The following is a 27,925-nucleotide window of genomic DNA, read 5'->3' as shown; positions in this document are numbered from 1 at the left end:
GAATCATAAACTTCTATCAATTTTGTCAACGTAAGGGTAGTTTGCGATAAAAAAATTGTATCTGGGTGATTTATAGTTCGATTTCGCAAAATAAGGAAGAGTACAGTAACTCTTTCTTACCCAATTAGTATGTTTTCTTATTATTGAAATGCTTAGTTTACGGAAAACGATTGTTTTTTTATAAATTATAAAGCATTTCCACAAAGTAATTTAAGGAACATAACAAATATATCAAGTACCTACCTTATATAATTAGAGTGTATAATCAATTTAGGAAATTCCGTATCGATTTTCCTGTTTGTCCAATACTTCCCCCTGTTCAGAAACTCTCAAAGTTTCTCGAATCTGGACCGATAAAGATTAAAACTTCTGTTCTTATTATCCTGAAATTATATCGTTTCTATATATTTGTGGTCCCCTGCTGGGCAAAAACCTCTATTATTGTAGAATCCTTCACTACATTCTGGATTCAATTTACGCCCTCGCCGTAAATACACCATTTTGTTCCCTTTTGACACAGATAACTATTTTGCTATATGGCGAAAAAGCTAATTACTAGGTAAATTTTATCAGAAGAAAAAAGCAAGAAAGAGATATTTCATTTGGTCCCATCAGTACCTTACAGTAATAAAACTAAAACTTAACAATGAAACTGAAACTGGTGAAACGAAAGGATACTACAAAGGATCTCCACTACTCGTAGCATGTGTCGCTACACGTTCTATACGTGCAGCAAGCAAGCAACGCTCGTTTTCAGTGAAATCTCAATTTGTATGGAAACACGAACAGCGCCTCTAGTGGATCGTTTGTGATGTTCGTATTTCCATACAAATTGAGATTTTAACGCGAACGCGATCGAGACGTATTTTGTAACCGAAAACTTACACTAAGGGTAAAGTTCCTTTGCCCCAGTAGAAAGACGAAAAAATAACAATAAATAGTACCTACATTGTGTCTTAAGGGCGGTAAATAAGGAATTTTGAACGAGAGTCTATTAGAAGCTCGAAGTCGAAGACTGAGGGCTTTAATGAGTCGATGTTCGGAATTTTAGTACCGCCCGTGCAACATACAATGATTTTCATCACATTCGCGAGTAAAATTGTATATTTGTAAAAGAAAAAAATATAATTTTTCGAAATATTGCCAATACCTTAGGCTGCGTCTTGACAGCGCCGCCCTCCCCCTCCCCCTCCCCCTCCCGCAGCATGTGCCTGTGGAGCGTGTGCGTGTGGTCCTGCTGCTGCGCCATGCATTAGTACGGGAAATGACTCATTTACCGACCATGGGCTTCATGACAAGAAAATTAGTACGCGCAATGACTCATATGAGCTTTGCGGTGAAGGAAAACATCGTGAGGAAACCTGCACAAATCTGCGAAGCAATTCAATGGTGCGTGTGAAGTTCCCAATCCGCACTGGGCCCGCGTGGGAACTATGGCCCAAGCCCTCTTGTTCTGAGAGGAGGCCTGTGCCCAGCAGTGGGACGTGTATAGGCTGGGATGATGGGATGATGTCAAAACAAGTAGGTACAGTAAAATAATAGATTAAGGATCATAGTTATCACGCGCATTGGACGCATTGCTATAAAATGATGAATTATTGAGTTATAAATCTTTTTCAAAAAGTGGGGCATCTATCCTGGAATTACCCTAGATAATGGTACGGAACCCTTCGTGCGCGAGTCCGACTCGCACTTGGCCGGTTTTTCTTAATTCGTCCGTTCAGACAGGCTAAGGTCCTTGACCATACCGCCTCGTCAATCAAAACCCCTTTGCTTTAAAACATACAACCGCGCAAAAAAAAAAAAACAAACAATTTTTACATAAACAATAGAAAAACGTTCGTGACGTACCTAAAAGTGAACACACTTGCGTTGTACAAACTCATTGTTATTTGAACAGGGTAAGTCTAAGGCACCGTCACCAACACAGCTACTGGAAATGTTATGAACAGACAGATATTTGCACACACAGAAGAGTTACGTTAGTGTATAAGCATACTTTAGTCACATACAGGTGTTCTTTGTTTGTTTATTGCGAGCGTTTTAAGGGTTGCCAAATGCTTCAAAATTATCACCCAGCAACGTAATAGTCCCTCGAAAATAATGGCTTCAAACAGAAAATTTATGAAGGTTAGTTCTTTTTTTTTTAATTTAAGGCTTTTACGTTGATAAAAGAGCATTTGACAACCCTGCGCAGTGTTGATCAACAAGGTACAGCTTGTTTGCATTTTTGTTAGTCGCGATCGGTGAATTAAAAAAACATGGAGAAATTCTTTACTGGAACCAATTTACTGCCGATTACTAGCACAAAGAGAATACTGAAAATTATTCCCGTTAAATAGGCCTTACACGCGCAATCGCATTGCGAGAGCGCTAGATAATATCGTGATACTTTATTGACAAGCTATTTGTTACGCATTCACTGCCACCTGACTTCCACAGGTGCCACCGACGCACATGTGCGTTCAAAATGTATGAATAATTGTGACAGTGGCACTGGGCGAAGTTTCGGAAACGCATATATGCGTCGGTGGCAGTGAATGCTTTAAGTTATAATGGTCAATTAAAGATAGACCTGTCACCAAGACTGAAGTTTTTAGAAGTAAGGTAAAGGCGGCAATTGACTGAGTGACATATTTAAGGATGTCCGATTTAGTATTAATAGCGTGTAGATGGGGTCAATCAATTTTTAGTTTACCTTGTTGTCAAGGTAACGTCTTCTTAGTTTCTTATTGATTTATTAAAAATATGATTTTACGGAGTCCAACTAAAAGTTAGGAGTTGTGACAGTTTTAAGGCAATTCCTTCATGGCTAATCTCCTAAGTATGCTAATATCAATTGCAAAAAAAAACTGTAACAAAGTGTATGACTGACGTCTCCTAAGTTACGGGACAGAATAAAACACTAATATTGATTGATTCTAAGGTAAAGGCGACAATGTACTGACTGAACTACCTTTCCCAGTTTCGCTTAGCGTCCTTAAGGTTTGTTCCTACCATACGGAGCAGCGCCATCATTTATATATTTATAAACAGGATTTTTTATGTTTTTTTTTCATCCTATTCTGAACGTACAGTCAAGGGCAGAGATATCGACACGGCCAAAGTTACAAAAATATGTATACACGACTTTATGCACTTAACATTAAGGCCGTGTATACATATTTTTGCAACTTTGGCCGTGTCGATATCTTTGCCCTTGACTGTACTGCAGTGGCACAGACGTCACTCAATATTCTTTGCTATGAGCTTAAAGTATTTGCTTTATTTTCCCAACCAATCGTAATTTAATTACTATTCCCGAGAAACGGCAGGACCAACCCAACAACCTCAGTAAGTGATATGATAATGGATCGATCACAATCATAATAATATGTAAAGCCCCATACTTTTAATCGCAGAGTGACCATACACTTAGTAAATAAGTAACTTCATATTTTTCATTTTCAATATTTGAAAAAAAAAAACAGATCTCTTTAATACAGGTACGGTAAGTATAGTAGCCTTAACTGAATCCGATAGGGTTGGTCCAGCTCAAGTCTCCTGAATCACCCTATAGGTACAATTCATGGCCACAAAAATAACATGAACGCAATTTATAATAAAAGTAACAAAAAGAACAGTAATATCACGTGAAACTAAATTGAGTAAATGCTATTTGAACAGCTGGCTCCGAATTTAAGTAATAGACAATTTCGTCATTAAGAATCGAGGCCGATTTATGTTTGTCTTTTGAATCTTGATGATGTGAATAAATTAAGCCCAACTCTTAAGTCTAGATTAAATATGGAATAAAAAGCATTCGTCATTACGTCATTACTTTGAAAAAAAAATAAGTTCTCAAAAACGATAGCATTAATAAAATTTGAACTTTACTCACAAGTAGGTACTAGTGAAGGTTCAGTTTCATTTTACATTATTGATATGAAGTTTTTTAAAGTAATGACAATAATATCGGCTTTCCATTGAAGTTTTCTCAATGAGAAAATTACAACAGAACATCGAATTTCATTATTTAATAGCAATTATGTTAGCACAACTTGATTTAATTAATCCCATCTCACACATTTTTTATTTGTGATAAGCTATAATTAACTTATACTGCAACAGTTCAGTACTTATATTATAAAGTAAAAGAAATAGAAAAACGGGTTGTGTTAGAGTTAGAAGAACAAAATTAAATTAAAATGCGGGACATCTGTTACAATGTCGACATAACCCACATAGTTGGGCTATCAAAACAGTTGCATAGTTTTATGAATTCCATTTACAACTTGAGGCCATATTGTCTAATGCTGGGTCCACACGTTTAGCAAGCGCCGAGAAACGCACAGGAAGCAGTATGTTAGAGTAAGTAAAAGCTATTTCTATCTTACTCTAACATGTCTTCGTCCTGTGTTTGTCGGCGCTTGCCAAACGTGTGGACCCAGCCTAATGCACTTGAAATCGCGATCGTTTTCACCATTTTTTTGGGTTCTGGGTTCCGTACCTATTACTAACTAAGACCCGTCCGTCCGTCGTAGCGTCCGTCTGTCTGTCTGTCACCAGGCTGTAGCTGTGAACCGTGATAGCTAGACAGTTGAAATTTTTACAGATGACATATTTCTGTTGCCGCTATAACAAATACTGAAAACAATAAAATAAATATTTAAGGGGGGCTCCCATACAACAAACGTGATTTTTTTTCCGTTTTTTTGCTAATGTCTAATGTTGTATAGATAATGGTACGGAACCCTTCGTGCGCGAGTCTGACTCACACTTGTTCTGTCACACGGTATGTGTTGAGGATAGATAGGGATGGTGAATTTGATTCAAAGCGCCCTGGCGTTAGACAATCAGCATACGCTTGGCCTATGCTTTTATAAGGTTTAAAAAGGGCTGGTTGTAAGTACTAATATCCAATTAACAATGTAACTGACGTCTACACAAATAAATAATGATTATTGAGTACAATATTCCCTTACATTTTTTAATTCTATTCAACTATTGTGATGTTCAAGAACCAATCAAAAATGGTAAACCAACAAAACATTTATTACCTACAGTTGTTCGTCTGCTAGTCCGGGTTGTTATTTTGTTTACAAGCTTTTATTTTAAACTAGCTGGTGCCCGCGTTTTTTTTTAATTTTCTAAATCTTTTATAAGAACCACAAACAAAAAAAGAATTAGCGAAATCGGTCCAGCCGTTCACGCGTGATGCCGTGACCAAGGGAAATAGGGATTCATTTTTATATATTAAAATAAGATATATGTATTTGAGGCAAGCTGATAACTTGCCCTATATCTCTCCTGTAGTAAGTACCCTAACACAGAACTGTAGATCAGGGTGGGGGGTACTAGGGCTAAGTCAAGATACTATCTTAACCTTCAACCTTTTAACCCTTTAACCTATTTTATCGCAACACTTCCGTAAAAACCAAAACCAAACTGCAGGGCTACTACGAAACTCGAAACTGGAAGTTCGTGTCGTGCGGTCCCTCTTACACTTATAGGTAATTTAATACGAGAGCGAGAGACACGAACTTCGAGTTTCGTAGTGCGGACGCTAGTTTTCTCGATCTTTTCGTATGGCGCTGAGACTTGGACACTAAAAGCTGCAGACCGCAAACGTATAGACGCCTTTGAGATGTGGTGCTGGAGAATGAAATTTCATTTCAGCATTTCGGACTAACGCCTCCATATTGCGAGAACTGAAGGTCTTCTCGCGATTGCCATCCGAATGTCTGCGCAGGGTTCTTGAATACTTCGGCCACATTGCAAGGAAAGACGGTGACAACCTCGAGAAGCTAATTGTGACTGGTTAAGTCGATGGGAAGAGGCCTCGTGGTCGCAGCCCAATGCGTTGGTCTGACCAGATTCGCACCGCTCTTGACTCTACAGTTCACAACGCCCTTCACACCGCCAGACGGAAATAGATGGAAAAAGTTCGTGGGAGAGAAATTTATGCAGAAGGGAGGTCACGACCCTCATTACTGAGGAATACGACACAAGGAGGAGGAAGTACCTACCTTAAATATTTATTAAAGAGTAAGGCTACATTAGACTCAACCATTTTGATTCCTAGGCCATCACAGAACCGTGTTGTAATGATTTTACGTTATTCGGTAAACATTGTTGTAGACAATAGTACATTGTGTCTTAAGGGCGGTAAATAAGGAATACGGTATTTGACAACTTCGGATTTTGCCATATCTTAATATTATTATGAAAATATAGATATACAGATAGTGTTTAGCGAAGAGAAAATTTAAATCGGTTGAAAATTGGATTTATAGCGATTTTTTGAAAAATCTATATACCTGTCTCTTTCTCAAACGCTTTTCTCTATGCAGCAAGTATGGCGGTATTGGCGTGTGACGTCACATGCCAGTATGTCTTTCTCTGTCTAATCTTGAATTTCAAACCTTTATAAATTTGTTATTTATAAAGGTAGCTTAAAAATTGTTTTTCTATTCGATAACAGGCATTGTGTAGTTTTAATTTATAAAACATATACAAAATAGTCAAATACCGTATTACGAACGAGAGTCTATTATTAGGACCCGAAGTCGAAAACTGAAGGATTTAATGAGTCGATTTTCGTAATTCTAGTACCGCCCGTGCGACATACAATGTTTTTCATCACATTTGCGAGTAAAATTGTATATTTGTTAAAGAAAAAATATTATTTTTACAAAATTGCCGATACCGCTAGCTCTTGGCAGCGCCAGCTCCCCGCCGCCCTCCCCCTCCCGCAGCATGTGCCTGAGCTGCGTTTGCGCGAGATCCTCCTGCTGGTTGTGCAGCAGCAGTATTAGTACGCGCAACAACTAATAACGCCCTTAGGTTATTTACGCAAAAAAAAGGCCCTTAGGCTTTATATGGGATTGCAACCAAGTTAGCCTGCATGTTACAATACTGTTTACGAGCAAGTGTGATGAAAATAATATCATTTACCATGACAGGGTTTCATGGTGGCCTAGGAATCAAATTGGTTGATTATACACACCATGCGCGGTTAGCTTCGCGGTTTTAGCATGCCAAAGTATCAAAGTATCGCTTGAGAAAGAGACGGCGTGCTCAAACCGCACGGAACGGATAACCGCATAGTTCCTACGCGTACTAAAATAGTATTTTTTTTATGTGATAGTCAGTCAGTACTCAGTAGTCAGAGGATTGTCGAAAGTTTCCAGTTAGCCATCATAGGTTAAGGTAGTGAAAACTGCAATGTCTGCAATGAAGGAATCATGGTGAACATCCGTATTCACTAATTAGATGCAGTTACATAAAGTTTTGATTAGTCCAGACAATAAAACATCGGACTTCACAGAGGATTCTTGTAACCTATTTTTCTATTCAAATAAGATGTTTGTTGGTTTTACATTTAAGTTATGTTCTATATAGTATTAATATAATGAAAATGTAAGAGAATATAATGTAGATTTATATTAAAAGTTAGATTACTTTAAAACCGTTGGAACTCTCAACATCCATATTAATCACAAGAAATCAATAACTGAACACAACTCGATTGACACACAATGCAGAAATATATGACTTAATCATAATTAGAAACATGGTTTTATTAGTCAAGGTAATTAAAGATCATTTTATGGTTAGCCTTTGACATAAAGAAACTAGCTGGAGTTGATTGTTTTACCGGATTTTATGACCGTTGATATAACTGGTTTTAAAGTAGGTATTTTTTTTTATAAACTAGAAAGTTTGTTGTTGTTGCTATTAGTACTATTTATTATATGTTACAAAATAACACCATTAATGTTATGCATTTTAAATTAATTTATAGTTTTTAGAACTTTGTTTTCCGGGTCAGTTAAAATTTAATCAACCAATCATTTAAGTTTATCAATATGACCAATTAAGGAACATGTGCGTAATTTGATAAGGATTAGAATTTGTAGCCGCCATACTTGGTCTATTTCCTGTTGTTCACCGTTTTACACTCGTATAACTATGTTTGCAAGGAATATCAACATTGGTATTACTTATACAGCAATTCTGTAATATTTTGAACAAGAAACTACCGTGAGACTCACTCATATTAAATATAATGACCCGGATAACTCACGTCTTAAATCGAGTTTAGCTCGACATGTTTCGGGCTAATCCGTAGCCCTTCGTCTTCGGAGCAACGCGACTCAGCGGCTGCTGCAACACGCGCACTGCGCGCCGCCGCTCATTAGCCGCGGATTAGCCCGAAACATGTCGAGCTAAACTCGATTTAAGACGTGAGTTATCCGGGTCATTATATTTAATATTCTGTAATATTGTCTATTTTTCAAGATCTTTTATACTAGATACAAAAAAAAACTATAAAGATCTTTTATGACAGTATGGAAGAACTTTCCACTCTATGGCTCATATCATATGTTGTTATTTAACTTGTATTCCTTGGTAACATTTGAATAAATAAATATAATCCCATAACATTCTATAGGTGGGAAAAGTGGGTATTATTTTGAACCCCTCACAACGAGAGACACCCAATCATAGACCAACTCGCCCCTGGGAACTTATTGCCATTTAAATTTAAAAATCTTCAGGCATACTTCTACAAGTACCCTGTATTCTAATTAGAATTACTTACATTTAAAAAAAGTCATAATAACCATACCTGTACTCACTGAAAATAATAAAAATAACTGAATAAAACTATTAAAAGAACAGAAGCGTTTAGGATGTGAACACAGATAAATACTGCGGCATATATGGGAGATAACAAAAACGTACCTACTTTAACATCCACGACATTTAGGAAGCCGTATCGTCGGTAATTTGTATACGAAACGATAGTTAATTATATGAAAAATACACGAAATAAACATTTTAGTATTTATTATATATAGGCTCACAGATTTCACTGAGATATTACAGAGAACAGGATTTTAACTTACAGTCATCCTGGTGTCTGGTGTTCTACTGAATCACTGAACTAACATTTTCTTTGACTCATTTGAGATATTAGACCAGATTATGTTATATTGCAAACATGCACAAAATTTATCTTTACGACGAAATATACATGATCGAAGGTAGAAACATCGTATACAAATCGTATATCAATACATACAATACAATATTACCACCGGATGTCCAGATTGTCAAACAAACAAATGTCACCTGAGACGTTTTTCCAAAAATCTTTATCTCTGTTAAGGCGCGGCCACATGCAAATCGCTCAACGCTCGTTTCCTTTCCAAAGTCAAATCTGGTCACGTGATAGCGATAAAGTTGAAAAAGGAGCTTTATCGCTGGAAAAAAAAACCTTCAATTTCGGCAAAAATATTGTTATTTTTTTCATTCGATCCAATTTCTTTTATTTGTACCACTGTCAGGAATACTACTAATTGAGATTAAGAAATCAGCTTCCAAGACCAAGATCATTCCTGCAAGCAGCCATCTTGTCGCTGTTGCTCGATACGGCGACTTTACGCTACTTTTTTGAGTCGCGGGAAATTCACAATAATGACTTTCAAAATGGGGCGCTTGACCAGATTTATCGCTGCAATCAAGCGACGAGCGACTGCATGTGGCCGCACCTTTACTCTGTTAGTCCATTGCATTTACATGCCTTCGAGGCTTCGATCTAAGCCTTCGATGGTGATTAATTCTTAAGTATTTTTATTTATATTCTCTGAAATTGATTTTAGAAAGGCTACTCAAAAATATTTTTCCGTACCTGTGAGGATAAGCATTATTTTTTTATTGTGTACATACAAAGCTTGTTCATTGATAACATGTTAAGCTCCATCCAAGTAATCGGAGTCACAGTAAAACGAAACGTATCACTCAAAATCGATGAATAAGGCAAAAAAAAAAAACAGTCGCCATATTGTTTTTAAGCGATTAGGTTTTAGTGTCGGGGTGTAAACAATTTTACTGCGTTTTAGTTATTTTCAGTTGGTTTCGATATCAATTATGAAATCTATTTAATTCTCGGTACATAGACATGGTAAATCAGGACGTGCCATTCCCCTGAAAGTTTTTTTCTGGACTAAGTTAATATGTTTGGGTCACGATATGTGTTTTTGTTTTTGATTGTTTATTCTTTGCAATATGTTTCTGGATCGGGGCCGCTTTGTGTTAACCAGACCCAAAAATGCACGACTCAGGTAATATTAGAGATAACATTGATTTACCGGTTATTGATTTTACTTACTTTGCCAAAAAATCATCAATAGAAGACAGTTAAAAAGCAATAAATGCAGTAATAAATGCAAGAATTTATTTTATATGACAGACATCTATTCTTGACAAAACAAAACATAGACAACACCCACCCTCAAGAATAGATCATTAAAGATCCATTAATTAATACAAATAGATATTATGATAGTAAATTTCTCATATTTTGAATGCTAGATCTGTCCCACCCTCAATCAAAAGATGTTTAATAAAAATAGGAAATTTACTTAACTCTCTAGCCTAACCCTAACAGTCCTCTCAACATTTCGAAATTTTGTCGAGACAGAGGTTTAGTTAATATATCGGCTAACTGTACACTCGTATGAACATACTGAATGCTAACAATTCCTTGAGTAATCTTTTCATTAATAAAATGATACTTAATATCTAGATGTTTCATCTTTTTCAGCTGTTCATGCGAATTGCAAGCTTTGATAGTGGACTGGTTGTCCTCATATACAGTTACAGTATAATTTTCATGAATTTGCAATTCTGATAACAAGTTTCTCAACCAGCAAACTTCACTAATACAATGCGTAAGAGATACATATTCGGCCTCACAAGAAGAAAGTGCAACTGTGGTTTGTTTTTTTGAGGTCCAAGATACCAAGTTACCATAGATTTGTAAGCAAAAACCCGACGTTGACTTTCTGTCTAGAGTATCATCTCCCCAGCTAGCGTCAGCATAAGCAGTTAATAGTTTTTCACCTGAATTTCTTTTGTATATCAATTTTAAATCTATAGTACCCTGTATGTACCTCAGTATTCGTTTTAGACAAGTCCAAAGTTCATTACTTGCACAGTTTTGAAATCGCGACAAGTAAGTTATGCTAACACACAAATCAGGTCTGGTACCAATCATAGCGTACATTATACAACCTATTAGCTGCCTACACCTATGCTCTAACTCGACACTTTCAGACGTTTCTTTTTGTAGCGTTGAGAAATCAAATTTCGGATCCATAGGAGTAGTCACGCTATGACAATCTGACATTTTAAATTTATTTAAAACATTTTTTAGATACTGCGATTGGTTCAGAGTAGTGATACCATTCTGTAAGTCTTGTTGAATAAGAATTCCAAGATATAAGCTAGCAAGTCCCAGATCTTTCATTTTAAATTCATTTTTCATGCTTGTTATAATTTTATTCAACATTGGACCAGAACCAGTACACAAAATATCATCTACAAAAACTAATATGTAGACCTTACTACTGTCATTGACATAATAATATACACAATGGTCACTTTTCGTTTTAGAAAACTGTTGGCTTAATATGAAGTCATTAAATCGCTCATACCAAGCCCTAGGTGCGCTTTTTAAGCCATATAGCGCCTTATTTAATTTACATACCTTTCCAATAGGTACCACAAAGTTGTCAGGTAATTCTACGTAAGTATCATCCTTAATTATGCCATTTAAGAAAGCGCTACAAACATCGAGTTGGTATACTGGCCAGTTGTTTTTGTTGCACAAGGCTAATAATGATTTTACTGTAGCCATTTTTACAACAGGCGAGTATACGTCACAATAGTCTAACCCTTTCTGTATAAAACCTCTAGCAACTAATCTAGCTTTATACAAATCGATTTCATTATCTTTATTTCGTTTAATTTTGAAAACCCACTTAGTGTCTATTATCATAATGTTATTGTCAGGTTTTTCAACAAACGACCAAGTGTCATTTTCAGTAAGAGCTTTCATTTCAGCCTTCATTGCCTCCTCCCATTTACAGGCATTTGGAGACGTCTGCGCTTCTTTCAGAGACGTCGGCTCTTCTGTATCTAGAAGTGTGAAGTAGGACGTATCATAGTCTTGTAGACTGACAGGTGGCCTCAGCGTACTTCTAGGCCGTAGAGACCTAGTGTTACCAGCAACTGAATGATTATTAGGGTCTTCTATTACTTCTTCCGACGATATTACTTCACAAGTGTCAACAAACTCGTCTTCAGATTCTTGAACGCTGTCAGTTACCGAGCTTGTTGTTGGTTTATTTAATTCAGTGTCGGTGAGCTCAAGCAACACTGGGATATTTTGTACTTCATCTGCCACAGAGCTCTCCATTAACATAGTAGGTGTATCACCTCTCTTTCAATTGAGAAGGTATTGCTTTCTGGATAATAAATCTTGTAGCCTTTTGTGTTCTCACCATATCCCACAAACATCCCTTTCTTACTCTTGCTATCGAGCTTCTTCCTTTTTTGTTTCGGGACATGAACCCACATTTCTGTGCCGAAAATGTACTTCAAATGGGTAACATCAAACTTTTTTCCATAGAACAGTTCATAGGGAGTTTTGCCTTCTTCAGGACTCGTCCCTACCCTATTAATGACATACACGGCCGTATTTACAGCTTCCGCCCACAGATTCTTGTTAACTTGGCTTGCTTTCATCATCGTGCGAGCGGCCTCCATTACAGTGCGCATTTCGCGTTCAATTTTACCATTTTGAGCTGGCGTGTATGCGATTGAAATTTGATGTTTAATTCCTTTTGATTCTAAGAGTTCTTTCATATTTTTGTTAAGAAACTCACCTCCACCGTCCGTGCGAAGTGTTTTCACCGATTTACCCTCATTATCACTCTGTGCGAGGTATATTTTTATATTTGATATAACTTCGCTCTTATGTTTGATGAAGTAAACAGTGCGGAAACGAGAAAAATCATCTTTTAATAAGAGAAAGTAGTGCGAACCTCCAATAGACTCTTCTTCCAAGGGTCCACATAGATCTGCATGTACAATTTCTCCTCGAAAGCTTGTCTTGTTAATACTTGAATAGGCCGGAGTTTTCGAATGTTTGCCTTCAATACAAGCTGAGCAGAAATGCTGCTTTGTACATGTGATTTTAACATCATTATATTGGAGTATTCTTTTTGTATAAACGAAGTTTTGGTGGGCAAATTTCTGATGATATAACATTATTTCACATTTATTATTATTACATACTTCAACTTTGTCAGACTTGCTTGACAACGCCATAGTTGCTTGTGACGGTTGTGACATTTTGAACATCATTTTAAACAATCGACCTTCACGACGGGCTAGAGTGACAATTTCATTGTTTTTAATAAACTTGCAAAGGTTATTATCTGAGACCATTTGCAGACCTTTATCTAGGCAACTAGCAGCAGAAAATAGATTTACCTTGAGATTCGGTACATAGAGAACCTGTTTCAGCTCAACTATTTGCCACTTCTGTCCGTCAAATGCTTCTAGTCTCACATTGCCAATACCCATAGCGTTTATAGTTGCCCCATCTCCCATCTGTACCGGATGGTCTTGAAGCTCTTCATAGTCACACATTATATCATTCCTTCGAGTCATATGTTGTGAACATCCGCTGTCCATATACCAGAAGTCTTCTATTTTATTCAGTCATCAGTTGCCACCAAAGCAATAGGACTTACTTGCTTCTTAGCTTTATTGTTTTTCCTGAAGAAACAGTACTTGGCTATATGACCCGGTTTCTTGCAAAATTCGCAGGTTTTGTTTTTAAAACAGTCTTTCTTCATATGTCCTGCTTTGCCACATGTTAAGCACTTGCTAGCAGTACTTCCATGAGTGACGAGAGCGATCGCCACATCTTGTTCAATGCTACTTCTATTTCGCTCCTCTTCAAGTAGGAGTCGTGATGTCAGTTCATCTAACGTTTGATTCTCACTCAGGACAGACTCCCATGCAGATCGGAAATATTTGTACTGCTCGGGAAGTGACATGAGGATTTTGGTTATAATCATTTTATCTGAAATGGCTTCTCCTGCTTGTTTAAGCTTGACACGGATATCTTCCAGTTTCGACAAGAAGTCGGATACGGTGCCCTCGTTGAATTGCATTGTAAAGAAACGTTGTTGTAGAAGATGAATGCTGACAGTGGATTCTTTGTCATAAACAGACTTCAGTTTCGTCCACATATCATATGCAGTCTCACAAGATAGAATATGAGCTTGTGGACCTGGCTCCATACGGGTGACAATAATGGTTTGTGCTTTAGCATCGTTCCGGACCCATGCGATCACCTCGTCTAGTGATTCCGGTTTTGATACTGGTTTTAGTTTTTCACCCGACACAATTTCATATAATCCCTGGCCATTTAAAATTATTCGTGTCTCAAATTTCCACGTTGACCAGTTTTCACCATTTAATTTATTCACCGTTGTAGCCGAAAGTGACGTCGCCATTTTCTTGTTATTTTTTTACTGAATAGCACCCGGTCGCAATACGACGTTACAAGTCGTTTTCGTTTATAATTGCGTTACGACACGGTTTTCCTGCAACATTTGAGCCGCTGGGCCCATAACCAGTTAAAAAGCAATAAATGCAGTAATAAATGCAAGAATTTATTTTATATGACAGACATCTATTCTTGACAAAACAAAACATAGACAACAAAGACGAAATCAAAGGAGCTATATTCTGCCAGATTTTCCTTGTTTGTTTCATGTCTTATATGAACATTCGATATCATTCATACCTAAGTATGTAATCAGTGCTCTTAATCATATTACAGTCTATGCTGTTGCGTCATTTACGTCATACTATTGATGTGTATGAGGGAAGGGGGTTCATGGGGTTACCTAATGATTCGCCGACTATTTTTAGGCAGATTATTGATTGGCAGACAACGTTTCGCCGAGTATCGATACGCCGATGAATTTGTACGCAGATGTATTGTTTCGCAGACTAACGTTTCGTAACTCAACCTTTAGCAGACTATTTACTTGGCATATGAGTCAGTAAGCCGTACAACTATTTACAGAAATTCGTTTAGCCTATTAATCACTACACATTTTGCCCATTCGGCCGAACAACCTTTCGCTTTTGTAACGGTTGAACTATTATTCAGTGCGCATATCAACTTTTCGCATCTTTTCGTTTCGCATGGGGACTGGCATTCAATACCGTGAATATGTGTGGATTACACTATGGCCTTATTGGCATTTTTACACGCCGTGCTGACCGCGCATTCTTTATGATTTTTTTATGTACCTACCCTCACAAGTTTCAAACGTATAACGCAAGTAATAAACGTATTTTTGACCATCATTTGTATTTATTTTACATTGGAGTTTAAACAAACCAAGTTGCGATGCTAGCAGTTCGGTTCTGGCACTTCGCCGGCCGCTACCGCGGCACGCTCGCTTCGCTCGCTCGGCTCGTGCGTTGTTGGTCGCAATTCTACCTAACACTCCTCCTCGCTAACGCTCGTCGTCGCACCTAACTTCATTTTGATAAAAGCTAGTATATTTATATAGTCAACTCAGTAAAATCCTACCTGTCGTTTGGCCGATTTTATCTACGCAGATTACGAAACAAAAATCGACTGAACATTAAATCTACTTAACAATATGAATGCCATGTGATAACTCTGCTTATCGTGTCTCGACGAACAGTTGTTCGGTTAACTGAAACAATTACGAAACAAACAATCTACTAAACGTAAATCTGCTTATCGCTATTCATCCTACCGACTACTCGGCGAAACGAATAATAGGCGTAACGAAATTATACCAAACGTTGCTCGGCCAAAAGAAAAATCTGCCAACAGTTGTCTGCGAAACGAAAATCTGCGTAATGAAACTCGGCAAAACGACAGGTCACCGGGTTCATGGTCATGCATGAGTCATGCATTTCCAAAACGAAATTCCTGTCTTGCTCGAGATGGATGTGAAAGTTTAGAACAACTAGATCCCTCCTTTTATAACTAAACTATTTGGTTGATGAGCAAGAGTTGACTCCAAAAAATGAATGTTAAAACAATGTTATGTGAATTTAATAACAATACTGGATGATTACTTAATTGTCCACTGAATTTACTTTGATATGTATGTATGTATGTATCTAAACTCTTTATTGTATAAAAGAAAATGAACAAAATACAATTGACAAACTTTAGGATACTTGTACAAAGGCGGACTTATCCCTTTAAGGGAATTCTACCAGTCAACCTTTGAGTGGATGAGAGGAGCAATCAGTTAGGGTCCAGACAAAGAGTGAGTTTAAGGGTGACATGTATTAGGTAATTGACTTTAGATTAAATGATTAATTATTGAATACCAGTAACTGGGCCCTTCTCAAAGTTAAAAATGATGTATGAAAAAAATACTTGTAGTAGAACAATATGAATTCCATTTCCAGGTACTAGGCACCGCCAGCAATGAAAATGATTACTGCACTGTGGAGTACTACAGCAGCGAAAAATGCAAAACCATGAATTTTGGCCCGATAACCTCCAATGGCCACATTGGAGGTGTGATTTTGAAACCACATGTACTCATGCGGGAATTTAAGAATTTTTCGGTCAATTACAGACGTAAATACACTGTACTCAACATCACATTTAGTAATATCAAATGGAAGAGTAAGTATACTTTTTATTTAATTTATGTTTTACCTTTAAACTATTTAAATATGTCTTCTCCAAAAAAGGCATGATTTAATAAAAAAAATAGTCATAAAATACCATTGGCATATGTACCTTACGGCCCATACACAAAGGTGATTGTAAAACTCATCAAATGCAAAAAACAATTAAGTAGAATATGACCAGATCGAACACGTAGTGCTGACACAAGAAGGCCCCTGGAAAGACCGGCAAGGTCAAACCAGGGAACATTAAATACCTTATTCTGCATGGTACCATACCAAATGCCCTTTGTCAATGATGCTGTATTAAAAAGTTCCTGCCATTTGGAAAAGCCACAGATATAGATTACACTAGATTACGCCAATGAATTTACTTCGCGTGTCTGAACCCCGACCAAACATCAGGATTGGCCCCATACAAAGACTGACTGCTAACTGACTAATCATAACTAGTGACTGACTCGAGCCCCACGGCGCGGGCGGGCGGCGCATTTGAATCGATTTTGCGCGGACATCGGGGAATTCACATCGCTAATTGACAAGATTTCATTTTTTTAACACCTGTAAATTACTACAGGAATCGAATGAGTTTTGCCTCCTGAACGTGAGAAAATATTTATCATAATTTATTTCTCCATATTTAAAAAAATACGTAAAATTGAAAAAATATGTCTGAATTTGCCAATACTACCACAGAATAGATATGTTTCCTTTGCCTTTTTCACCAGAAAAAGGAGCTGTCATCATTTTGACAACGTCTCTATGCAACGTCTACGTCAGATTTACGTGATCTTTTTTTAAGAGACTAGATAAAAGTAATGGATCTATTGTGTGGTAGTTTTGGAGTTATGCCCTTTTTGAATAAGCACATCTTAAAAAAATTTTAATAAATTAATTAATAGTTGTAGTGAAATTTTAAAAATATCAGCGTTTTTCTCTTTCCAAACAGAGAACGAATCAAATTATAGTCTTAGAAATATGAAATCTTGTCAATTCGCTCTTGAGACGTCACAGTAGATATTAAAAAGTGACACGGTTGGTTTTCATACAGATGGAGGTGTTTGCGTTATCTAGTGTAATCTATATCTGTGGGATAAGCACTCCTCCTTAACCAATTGCACTAATTCAGTACCATATGGCTTAGAAACACGATTAATGCCCTGTGACAGCCACGCTAGCCAATCTATCTGCCTGTTCATTACCAGCTACCCCAACATGAGATGGAATCCATTGCATTGCAAAACAATTGCATCAATCATCAATATTACTTTGACACAACTCCTGTCACAGACGTCAACAAATTATAGTGAAACATTCACAAAACCGGGCTGTGAACTAATTTTTTGCACTGTTTTGATGTAAGAAACATACTGTCTATACATAGATGTTGATGTAAAATACTGTTCTACCATTTCAGCAATGAAATTCCGTTTCGAGGAGGCCAGACAGAACCACTGCAGGAACATTGTGCTGTCCAACGAAGCTAGTTTCAATGATCAATCAGTGCTGTACTACGACTGTTATTGGCCTGAATCTCTGGAAAGCGCGGGACAGTCCCAGATACTGGATTTCGAGGCATCCGATGATAATGTGGTCAACAGGGGCCGGTATTACTTCAATGTACCGTCTGTACAAATGCTAAGTAAGTAGAATCAGAAGCTTACTGAATAGACTAAGAAAATAGAATTTAGATGAAAATTAAATCTACATTATACTGATTTTTTGTAAAATCTATAAGTCTGTCTCTTTCTAAAACGCATTTCTCAATGCAGTAGGTATAGCGCTACTTTTGTTTGCGTGTGACATCACATGCTAGTATTTCTTTCTCTGTCTAATCTTGAATTTCAAACTAACTGTTATTATGTAAAGGTAGCTTGAAAATTGCTTTTATGTTCGACAACATGCATTGTTAAGCTTTGTTTTATTAGGTACATAAATAAAAAGTAGTCAAATATTGAGATGTCATTTACAAATAGCACCCTGAGTAAGTTTAAAAAAAAAAACTTGACTCAGATCATTTGCTGTCAATCTTTATGCTGGCAAAATTGTCCCACTAGGACTTTGTTAAGTAGCTAACTTAAAGTTCAACAGTCGGGACCCATTAAGTATCTAAGAATTTTTGAGCATCACGATTTAAGCCTTTAATTCTAGCCCACTAGACTTGTTTTCTTCTTTTTAGTATTTTTAAGGCAGTCGGGTTTTTTGATTTTGTAAATTTATTTTTTTATTTCACTTTTTTCTGTGAAAATAGTATTATTAAAACGATTATAACCTATATATTTAGAATGGGCTAATTATTAGCTTTCATTTGATACCCCACTCGATAGGTTTGAATAAAAAACATTTTTTGAAAACTTACAATTTGCGCCAAATGGCGGTTGCCATTTTGATTTTTTAAGAACTTCATTTAACCAGTGTCACTCCCGTCATTAAGACGAATCCAATGACGTATCATTTATCAAAATCGGTCCAGCCGGTGAGTAGTTACGAGAGGACATAGGAATAGACATACATACATACGCGTCAAACACATAACCCTCCTTCTTCGCAGTTGGGTACTGATCATTACTATTTACCTTAATTCCACAGATCCCATCAACGAGTTAGACTGGAAACCGTTTGTCTATCTGGAAATACTGTCAGATAAAATCCGACTCCATGTCATGGCACCACCAGAACAAGTCAACATAACCTCTTTCAACATCAAAGTTATGCATGAAATTAAGGGTGTCAACTGTGATGAGATTGTTACGAACAAAACGTTGAGTTTCAAGAACCATACTGACGAAGTGACATTTGATTATAGCCTGTTGGGAAGTCCTGGGTCATACTATTTTGTGGTGATGCCATTGCATGATAATTGTAAAGGAAGTGTGCCATGCCAGACAGCGGAAAGCCCAAGATTTACAGTCAGTGAGTAGTTTTAAATATTTGTATGATGCTTTAGTCAACAGCTGTGGTGGCTTAGTGGTTTGACCTATGGTCTCAAGCAGAGAATTGTGGGTTCAAATCCAGGCTCGCATGTATGAAATTACATTTGAAAACGCGTAGCATCATCCGCGTTTCCCGCGCGTAAAACGCGTGCAATGAGCGGGACTCGACTAATCGAAGGGCGCCATTGCTGCGTACTGCGTCCATCCAATCCAGTACTACGCGCGAGTCCGTGGTGAGTAGACGTGTTGTCGGTTCGAAATGGAGCGTGATAACTTGGATACGGAACTTTTTATTGACGATTTTATTGGCGTAGAAATATGAATTGAAGCGCGCGAGTGAGATTCGCGCGCAGAACGCCATATCTGGACAGGCTCTAAATGAGAAAGCAAGGTAAATACGAACTTTTCCGACAAAATACGATGGCAGGGGAAACAATAATGTACAACTCGGAATGTACGCGCAATCATGGACGACATGATAATCCGAAGCATTATTGCTTCCGATTATCATGCCGTACAATATCATGGTCGTGTATTATCAGGGATATTATCATGCGCGAGCCGAGCGAGCGTAGCGAGCGGGCCGCGGCAGCGGCCGGCGAATCGCCATGACCAAATTAAGTTATTTTTTACTAAATTTATTAATATTCGGTGTACACGAAAAGAATGGTCGGTATTGAAATAGGTCGAGCAATTATTATAAGCACGGATTATCAGGCCGTGCATTATTTGAGCGTGCATTAACAAGTCGTACATTAACTACACCCGGATGGCAGAACATTTTTCACTACATCTGCACAACAGGCTAATAATAATGAAATTTGTGTGTGATTGTAGGCAACAACGCGACGACTGTGAACGTGTGTATAGCTAGTATCTCCGCGTTGATTGTGGCAACACTGTTCGCGTATTACATCGTGCTGCGCGTGCTCAGGAGGTACTGGTGCAGGGATTACAGGCTTGCTATGGGTGAGTTAACATATCTAAGGGCTAATACCGACGGACTGCATTCCAACTGCAACGTAACCGCAACTGCCGACTGCTCGTACATTTTTATCGCAGTCAGCGTGCAGTTTGCGTGCAGTTGTGCCGACTGCAATGGAACTGCAGTGACAAATGTATGCGGTGGCTCAAGATTGGTTGGTTAGAACGCGTTTTTACAAGCTTTTATTTAGTTTCACCTGTGTCCTGTTGTCTATCTGTCTGTCTATCTGTAATCAAATCTTGCAAGTTAAATTCGAGCAACTTCCAGTCAAAGTCAAAGTCAAAATATCTTTATTTAATTTAGGCTATAACAAGCACTTATGAATGTCAAAAAAAAAAACTACCACCGGTTCGGAAAAACCTCTGTTGAGAAGAATCCGGCAAGAAACTCAACGAGGTATATTTTTTTTAAACAGATTTACAGAAACAGTACTTGGATTAACTTGAAATTTGGTATACTTATGTAAATTGCGTGACAATACAATAATCTGGGAGTGTCCGTCTGTCCGTCTGTCTGTCCGCGGCTAAGCTCAGAGATCGTTAGTATTAGAAAGCTGTAATTTGGCCTGAATATACATATCAGTCACGCCAACAAAGTGGTAAAATTAAAAAAAAAAATTTAGGGTACCTCCCATAGACGTAAAGTGTGGGTGTTTTTTTTTTTCGACGAGTCAGTTTTACTTTTTTTAGTACAAGTAAAGAAGAAAGAATTTTTTTTGCTGACTGTAGTTGTACTGTCACCCCAACTACATTTGCACACCAAATTTCAAGTTGATGCCATTAACCGTTGAAGAGTTCCGTCCTGTGGAGACGATCCTGGCCAAACTACCAGGCCCCTGTACCACAAAAATTACAAGTGCTACAAATCGACATAATTGTTAACATTCTCATACAAAAAAGTGACAATTATGTGGAATTGTAGCACAATAGAAAAAGAATAGTTGGGGTGACAGTACAACTACAGTCAGCAAAAAAAATTCTTTCTTCTTTACTTGTACTAAAAAAAGTAAAACCGACTCGTCGAAAAAAAACCACCCCCACTTTACGTCTATGGGAGGTACCCTAAATTTTTTTTTTTAATTTTACCACTTTGTTGGCGTGACTGATATGTATATTCAGGCCAAATTACAGCTTTCTAATGCTAACGATCTCTGAGCTTAGCCGCGGACAGACAGACGGACAGACATGGCGAAACTATAAGGGTTCCTAGTTGACCAAGGAACCCTAAAAATGTAACGTCTATTATACGTGATAGAAAACATCTAGTTGTTAACATTCAAAAGCTCATGACCAGCTGCGCAATATTTACGCTGTAATAAGGGTTTATTTTGTGTGATGACTTTGGTTTTTTTTTTAATCGAATGAACTACAAGTTTCTACATTGTATGATTTCTATAATGTAAATCCTCAAATATCTTACATATGAGTTTCAAAACTAAAGCTTTACTAGTAATGATACAGCAAGGGATTAAATGAATGCAATAAATGTGCTAGAAGCTCGGTGCGCTCTTAACACTAAAAATAACTAAAATCTAATATTATATTTTTTCAGGACACGAAATACCAGCTCCAACCAAGGTCCTTGTAATCTACTCACCCGCGAACCGCCTCCATGCCGAATGCGTAACCTCCTTCGTCAACTACTTACGCGCCGAATTCGGTTTCGAAATCATGTACGACGGGGACATATCTTACACATCCGACCAGGACCCATACGTCTGGGCAGTCGAAGCGTTCAAACTAGCCACTCATGTCATGTACATCGTTGGTCCAAACGAAATAAACAATCAGTACAACAATATATACGAGAAACCCATCGTAAGCGCTCATAGGAACCTAGATACATTGCAACTGTCTTTGCTCAAAGCTAACCGAGGTACAAGGAACCAGAAGCACATTATCAACGTGGTTTTTGAACACTCAAATGGACCGATTCCGTTGGAAACTAAGCATGATAAAGTGTTCTATCTGCTGAAGGAATGGAACAAATTGATCGCTTATTTGTCTAAGAATTTGCTGCCAAAAAAACAGATGGTCAGGACGGAGAAAGGTCGCTGCTTGTTAGAGGATTTGACTAAGGCTAAGAAACTGTTGAACAGTAGCAACTTTCATGTATAAAATGGATGGATATTAACTGCTGTTAATAATTTTTGCAAAATAGTTGGGTTTTACAAAGGACTACAGCTGTTGTAATGGAGGTTTTTTTGCGTAGGTGGAAATACCAAACTGGGCCTCCGTGGGAGCCATAGGCTAATATAGAGTAAGGCCCCTAGGATTTGGGGGTCCACTCTTCCACAGATTTCGCATACAAAAACTGTTAATTGATTGCGACCGCGAGCGGTAGATGGGCCAATCAACTTTTTTACCGACACTAATCTGTCCGCGACATTTTTCAAACAATTGCAGATTTTTGTAAGCACTTAAACATTTTTTTCTGTAACTTAATAAGTAGATGGTGTACATGCCATCCTAAGTAAGTTCAACCTATTAAACCGTGAAATATCTTGTTGGAAGTACGATCGTTTGGTAACGCCAGAGACAATTTTGGTAACGCAGGAGACGCCCAAAGTGTCGGTAAAATAGTTGATTGGCCCAGTTACGTTAGGCAATACGGCCTGTGGATACCTCGGGGACTAGCCCTATTGAAAATGTAACCCTATATAAGACAATGGCGGAAGCCGAGTAGAAGAGACTAGGCTGGATAAGCCAAGAAAAAAGCTCAATTTTATAACATTTCTCGAAGAACTAGTTTTGTCGCTATTGCTAATCGAAATTCAGAGGCAAATAACAGTTTACAAATAGTTTTGTAGCGTTTTCAACTTCTCGGCGATATCTTAGGTGTCAGTGAATCGCCACGATCAATAGAAAAATGTAAACATACCTCAGCGCCGCTAAACATGCGTAGGGCAGAGGTAAGATTTTTTGCGGAAGCTCCGCATTTGCGAAGCGGAGGCGAGGCTCCGTTACAACACTAACTCAATACCCACCCAGCTTTATAATACGTAATTATTTGTAAACAATTATAACAGCAGTTATAAGTCCTACACCACCAAGAGAAAAATAAATGGATCACATTAATACGACACGTTTATGTATGACGATTTAATAATGTTCTAAGGAGTCGATATTAATTGTCTTTTTGTGTCTAGTTATATTAATGTGTATGAACATTTTCTGTACGTATTGGGGCAATTAAGCTGGCCGTTTTAAGTCTAACCCCCTGTTTAACCATCCGTTGATTAAATTTATTCGACTGATAAATGTGATGCCGTCTCTGTTTGTTTTGTTCGAATAGACAGAGACGGCATCACATTTATCCGTCAAATAAAATTAATCAATGGATGGTGAAACAGCCCCTTAGTGTGCTTTTACACTGACGCTTTCGCCAGCGCGGTTGGAATCGCGGCCCGTAAAACTATGTAAATGATCAAACGAAACGAACGCTAATAGTACATTGTGTCTTAAGGGCGGTAAATAAGGAATTACGAACGAGAGTCTATTAGAAGCCCGAAGTCGAAGACTGAGGGCTTTAATGAGTCGATGTTCGTAATTCTAGTACCGACCGTGCGACATACAATGTTTTTCATCACATTTGCGAGTAAAATAGCATATTTGTAAAAGAAAAACTAATATTTTTTCAAAAATTACCGATACCGCTGACTGCGCTCTTGGCAGCGCCTGCTCCGCGCCCGACGTGCGCGCGCTCCTGCACGCCATGCAGTATCACACTCATTTACCGACCTTGGGCTTCATGACAACAAAACTAGTACGGGCAATGACTCATTTACCGACCACGGGTTTCATGACAAGCACATTAAGGTCGAGTGTTTTATTTGGGGGGTTGCAACCAAGGTAGCCTGCATGTTACGACACTGTTTACGAGCAAGTGTGATGAAAACTATGTAACGATCTAAGAGACGCAAAGATCGTAGCCCGCGACGCTTACCAACCTCGCTGGCGAAGGCGTCACTGTAAAACCACCCTTAACATCATAATTTCTATTAGTATAGTTTTTTCGCAGCATAATGTTATTTTAAATAATAGTGCCATGCGAGTCTTTCTATTAAAACTATTAATTCAATTCAATTTCGACCACTAGTCTCTGTTCATTGGCACTCTATAGGCGAGTTTAGACTTGCAAGAATCGTGCAAGTTGCATTCCATTGCGGCGCTCGATTGACCACTACATGCTCGTTGGCTTTACGGCCTCGCAATGTAATGCAAATGCAACTTGCACGAGTTTTCTTGCAAGTCTAAACTCGGCTTATGTTTAAATGTGCTGTCAATCACCATTTCTTTTATACAAATAGTGTTTATACTACGCTCCAATACCAAAAAAGAGAGAATAATAAGTGTTATGAAGATATTTTGTGAATGTTTACATTTATGACTGTTGTAACTTTTCGGATCCCGGTATTTAAAATTATTGCTTTCTTACGTAATTGACCACTGTGACCCACTGTATGGTAAAAACGGGACACAAGTAACGTTTAATTTTATGATAATAAAGTTAGGGCTGTTTCACCACCCATTGATTAATTTTATTTGACTGATAAATGTGATGCCGTCTCCGTCTATTCGAACAAAACAAACAGAGACGGCATCACATTTATCCGTCAGATAAATTTAATCAATCGATGGTAAAACAGGGGGTTAGCGTTTTCTTCAAGGTAGCTGTGGTTTTGAAAATGAAACTAGCGTGAGACTCGCTCATAGTAAAAACCCGGATAACTCACGTCTTAAATTGAGTTTAGCTCGACATGTTAGTTATGCGGTGATATCATTTTTACTAAACAGTATGTAGGTTTAAAAATGGATTAGTTTTTAAAAGTCTAAACATGATCAAATGTCCTTCACACTTTCACATGGTGCAGTAATGTTAGGAAATTACCTGTATTTTTCTATTAAATATATTTGAATAGCGGACGTTATCTATTCATAATGCATTTATTTGAAGTCTAATGCACCTCGACTTTGTATTAGTTGTAACAATCTAAAGAACTAGGTTTATAAAATTTGTGAAAATAAATGTGCAGAAAATCTATCAAGGTTATAGTTTAATGTGTTGGAACAATATTATCAAACAAATAAATATCTATGGTAATTATTAAAAGCTAGGGAAAAATATCAAATACATGCAGAGATGCGATGATATAAAGGGTTACAGAGTACGTCAAGTCATTTAGAGTGACCGATCCGTAGTCACACGGGAGTTTATTTTACCAAGATTCTACCCGACCCATGGTCACACCAATGCACCCGCCAACCATAATTCAGTCCAGAAAATAGGTAAGTTACGTTAGTTAGGTAGTTCCTTCTGTCCGAAGGGCAAACCGCCTAGAAATAGGAAGCGGGGATTCGTCGAATTAGTTTAAATTAAATATTTATATTTAGCCAAGGGTGAGTTGGTCTATAGTGGTGTGGCCACGGATAAATAAAATGAACCATAGCCACACCAGTGTAGCAAATTGGTGTGACTATGGATCGGTCATGCAATCTAGCGAGATGTGCTGTAACTTATCTAACTATGAGATTTAGTTAAAAGGATTTCGCAATTTCAAAGCCTGTCACTATTTGTATTACTATTATTAACCTTTTCACAGCATTATGAATAAACCTTTGAAATTACAAAATAAGGCAGACAGGTTCACTCGAATTAACTTGGACGTTCATTCGAGTGAACTACTACAGCCACAAAAACTTAATAACCGTTGAACATGTGTTTAATACTTGTTATTATAGTCTTGTAAATTTTTTTGGTGGTGTGGTTACAAATGTTTGTTTCAAGTGCCATAGCCTATACTGTTTGTAAATTCTATGTGTCAAGAGGAAAGCCTTAATTTGGCTCTTCAATTTCGTACTTTCATTTCACTCTTAAATTATTTTTAATTGGAAGCACCCTAGTTGTAAGTTTATAGAGTACATTATTCAGTCGCTATCAGGTGTGTCAGAATGTGCTCAAATACATCTTCACTACTTTGTTAAAAAAATTGGTGGTACAATTTGCTTGGGATATCGAGATATCTGTCAGATGCGACTTTGATCAGATTCGTTAATCGTCATTTATTTCAGCGTCAAATTTGTTTTTTGGTCTAATTTACAAGCGAAAAGAAACGTTATTCAGATGCAATTACCCGAATGAAATTTCGGCTAAAGATCTGGCTAATTTGATGTGCAGTTCAAATATCCAAAACATTATAGAAAATGGATGTAAGAGTGGATGAACTCAATGAAAGGATTCGATTTACGAATGTGACCAAAATCGTATCTAAGGTATAACATGCACGATACTTATCTGTTGGTTGCCATACTACTATACTCGAGTCCAAAATTAGGCGAACTAGATTGACAACTGAGAATGTTAGGCATAGCAATATGTCGATATAACCTTGTGTATATAGACGCGGAATGAAAATGTTTGTCACTTTTGGACGTATTGAGTTTTTTTCTAACATCGATATTACAGCACTGGTGTAACTGTGGCAACATTTGTGTGTATTAACTGTCAAGTTGGCTCACCTAGTCTGGACTCTAGTATATTGATTCGATTTGTAGCATTCGAACATGACGGATGTAGACGATATCTAATTTTGGTATTTCTGCTTCTTTGGCTAGTTGAAGTATAATTTTGATAGTGTTTTATGCGGCGATTAACCTTAACAGTGAACAGTGATCATAAAATTTTATATTGCTCTCGTGTCTGACATTTTTTAATGCGCAAGTTGTCTCCGCGTAGTTTCTGGAATATTGCTATCAAGTTGCAAAAACTACAATCACCGTACAACGTAAAGAAGAAGAATATATTTATCTTTAATTTAACTGACATTGGCCCAAGCCTTCAGGCCGCCATTGAGGGGAATAATAATGGATCGAGTATAACTTGCTGTTGTTAATGTATATTTTGCGATTTTGAACCTTATGCATTGAACTTTAGTTGTCATCGTCAATGAATCGGTGTAGGTGTATCTTCCACTCTTAACTCGTTGATCTCATTAAAAACTGTTGGAGTAACGTGTTCTATCTTTAAACAGGACCTTCAATTAAGCTCAATATATACCTTGTGATGTATTTTTATAATATAGAATCGTATTATTATAAATTTGTCTTTTATTTCCACATTTTCTACGAAGCCCGACGATGCATTCAAGAAATTTGCGGGAATTTGCGTAATAATAAGTTAACCCTTAATAAGGCCCCATTTATTGGAGCATACTACAACCACAGAATCAAAAGCAGCTATCGAATACATAACTGGCAAAGGATATTTTTAAAGCTAGTAGTATTTTCAATAATTACAATGGATATTGTAACTTATAACTAAAACAATAAGGTTGAATTTCTAAGTCAATGGATGTGGTCGCTAAATCGCCTCTACCTTATTAAGGGTTAACCTTTGCTTTTTCACCCCATGATGAGGCATGGGTACGAATCCATTACGGTTCTGCAGGGCTACTACGAAA

The 27,925-nt window shown here is 37.5% G+C and overlaps 2 protein-coding genes across 9 annotated transcripts in view; one reads left to right on the top strand and one right to left on the bottom strand.

Annotated features, from left to right (window-relative positions):
• Positions 1–9,107, bottom strand: part of C1GalTA (Glycoprotein-N-acetylgalactosamine 3-beta-galactosyltransferase 1) — a 30,892-nt gene extending 21,785 nt beyond the window's left edge. For 2 of the 8 annotated variants that reach the window (XM_074099885.1, XM_074099890.1), the window contains exon 1: positions 8,895–9,107. Coding sequence is in view for 3 of the 8 variants with exons in the window: in XM_074099890.1 (XP_073955991.1) it covers positions 8,895–8,900 (6 nt within the window). In the remaining 5 variants the exon portion in view is untranslated. Of the gene's footprint in view, positions 1–243; positions 614–7,443; positions 7,563–8,614; positions 8,633–8,894 lie in introns of those variants that run through there. The other 6 variants (XM_074099884.1, XM_074099891.1, XM_074099892.1 and 3 more) reach the window with 5 other exon arrangements.
• A 725-nt stretch (positions 9,108–9,832) lies between these two features.
• LOC141437498 (uncharacterized) lies at positions 9,833–27,564 on the top strand. The gene is made up of 6 exons (XM_074100913.1): positions 9,833–10,112; positions 16,321–16,543; positions 17,966–18,190; positions 19,138–19,461; positions 20,319–20,450; positions 22,018–27,564. Exons 1-6 carry the CDS (start codon positions 10,005–10,007, stop codon positions 22,581–22,583), a joined length of 1,578 nt encoding a protein of 525 aa, XP_073957014.1. The 5' UTR covers positions 9,833–10,004; the 3' UTR covers positions 22,584–27,564.
• The last annotated feature ends 361 nt before the right edge of the window (positions 27,565–27,925 follow it).

Source organism: Choristoneura fumiferana, chromosome 17, assembly GCF_025370935.1.
Source record: "Choristoneura fumiferana chromosome 17, NRCan_CFum_1, whole genome shotgun sequence".
NCBI classification, from domain to species: domain Eukaryota; kingdom Metazoa; phylum Arthropoda; class Insecta; order Lepidoptera; family Tortricidae; genus Choristoneura; species Choristoneura fumiferana.
The sequence above is the reverse complement of the archived record's forward strand: the minus strand, read 5'-3'. Positions and strand labels throughout refer to the sequence as shown.

What these genes read in the sequence shown, in the direction of transcription:
- LOC141437498 (XM_074100913.1), top strand. Translation starts at nt 10,005, where the DNA reads ATGTTTGGGTCACGATATGTGTTTTTGTTTTTGATTGTTTATTCTTTG. An exon ending in ACCGTCTGTACAAATGCTAA is followed by an intron (nt 18,191 to 19,137) that starts GTAAGTAGAATC and finishes TTAATTCCACAG; the next exon opens with ATCCCATCAACGAGTTAGAC. An exon ending in AAGCCCAAGATTTACAGTCA is followed by an intron (nt 19,462 to 20,318) that starts GTGAGTAGTTTT and finishes GTGTGATTGTAG; the next exon opens with GCAACAACGCGACGACTGTG.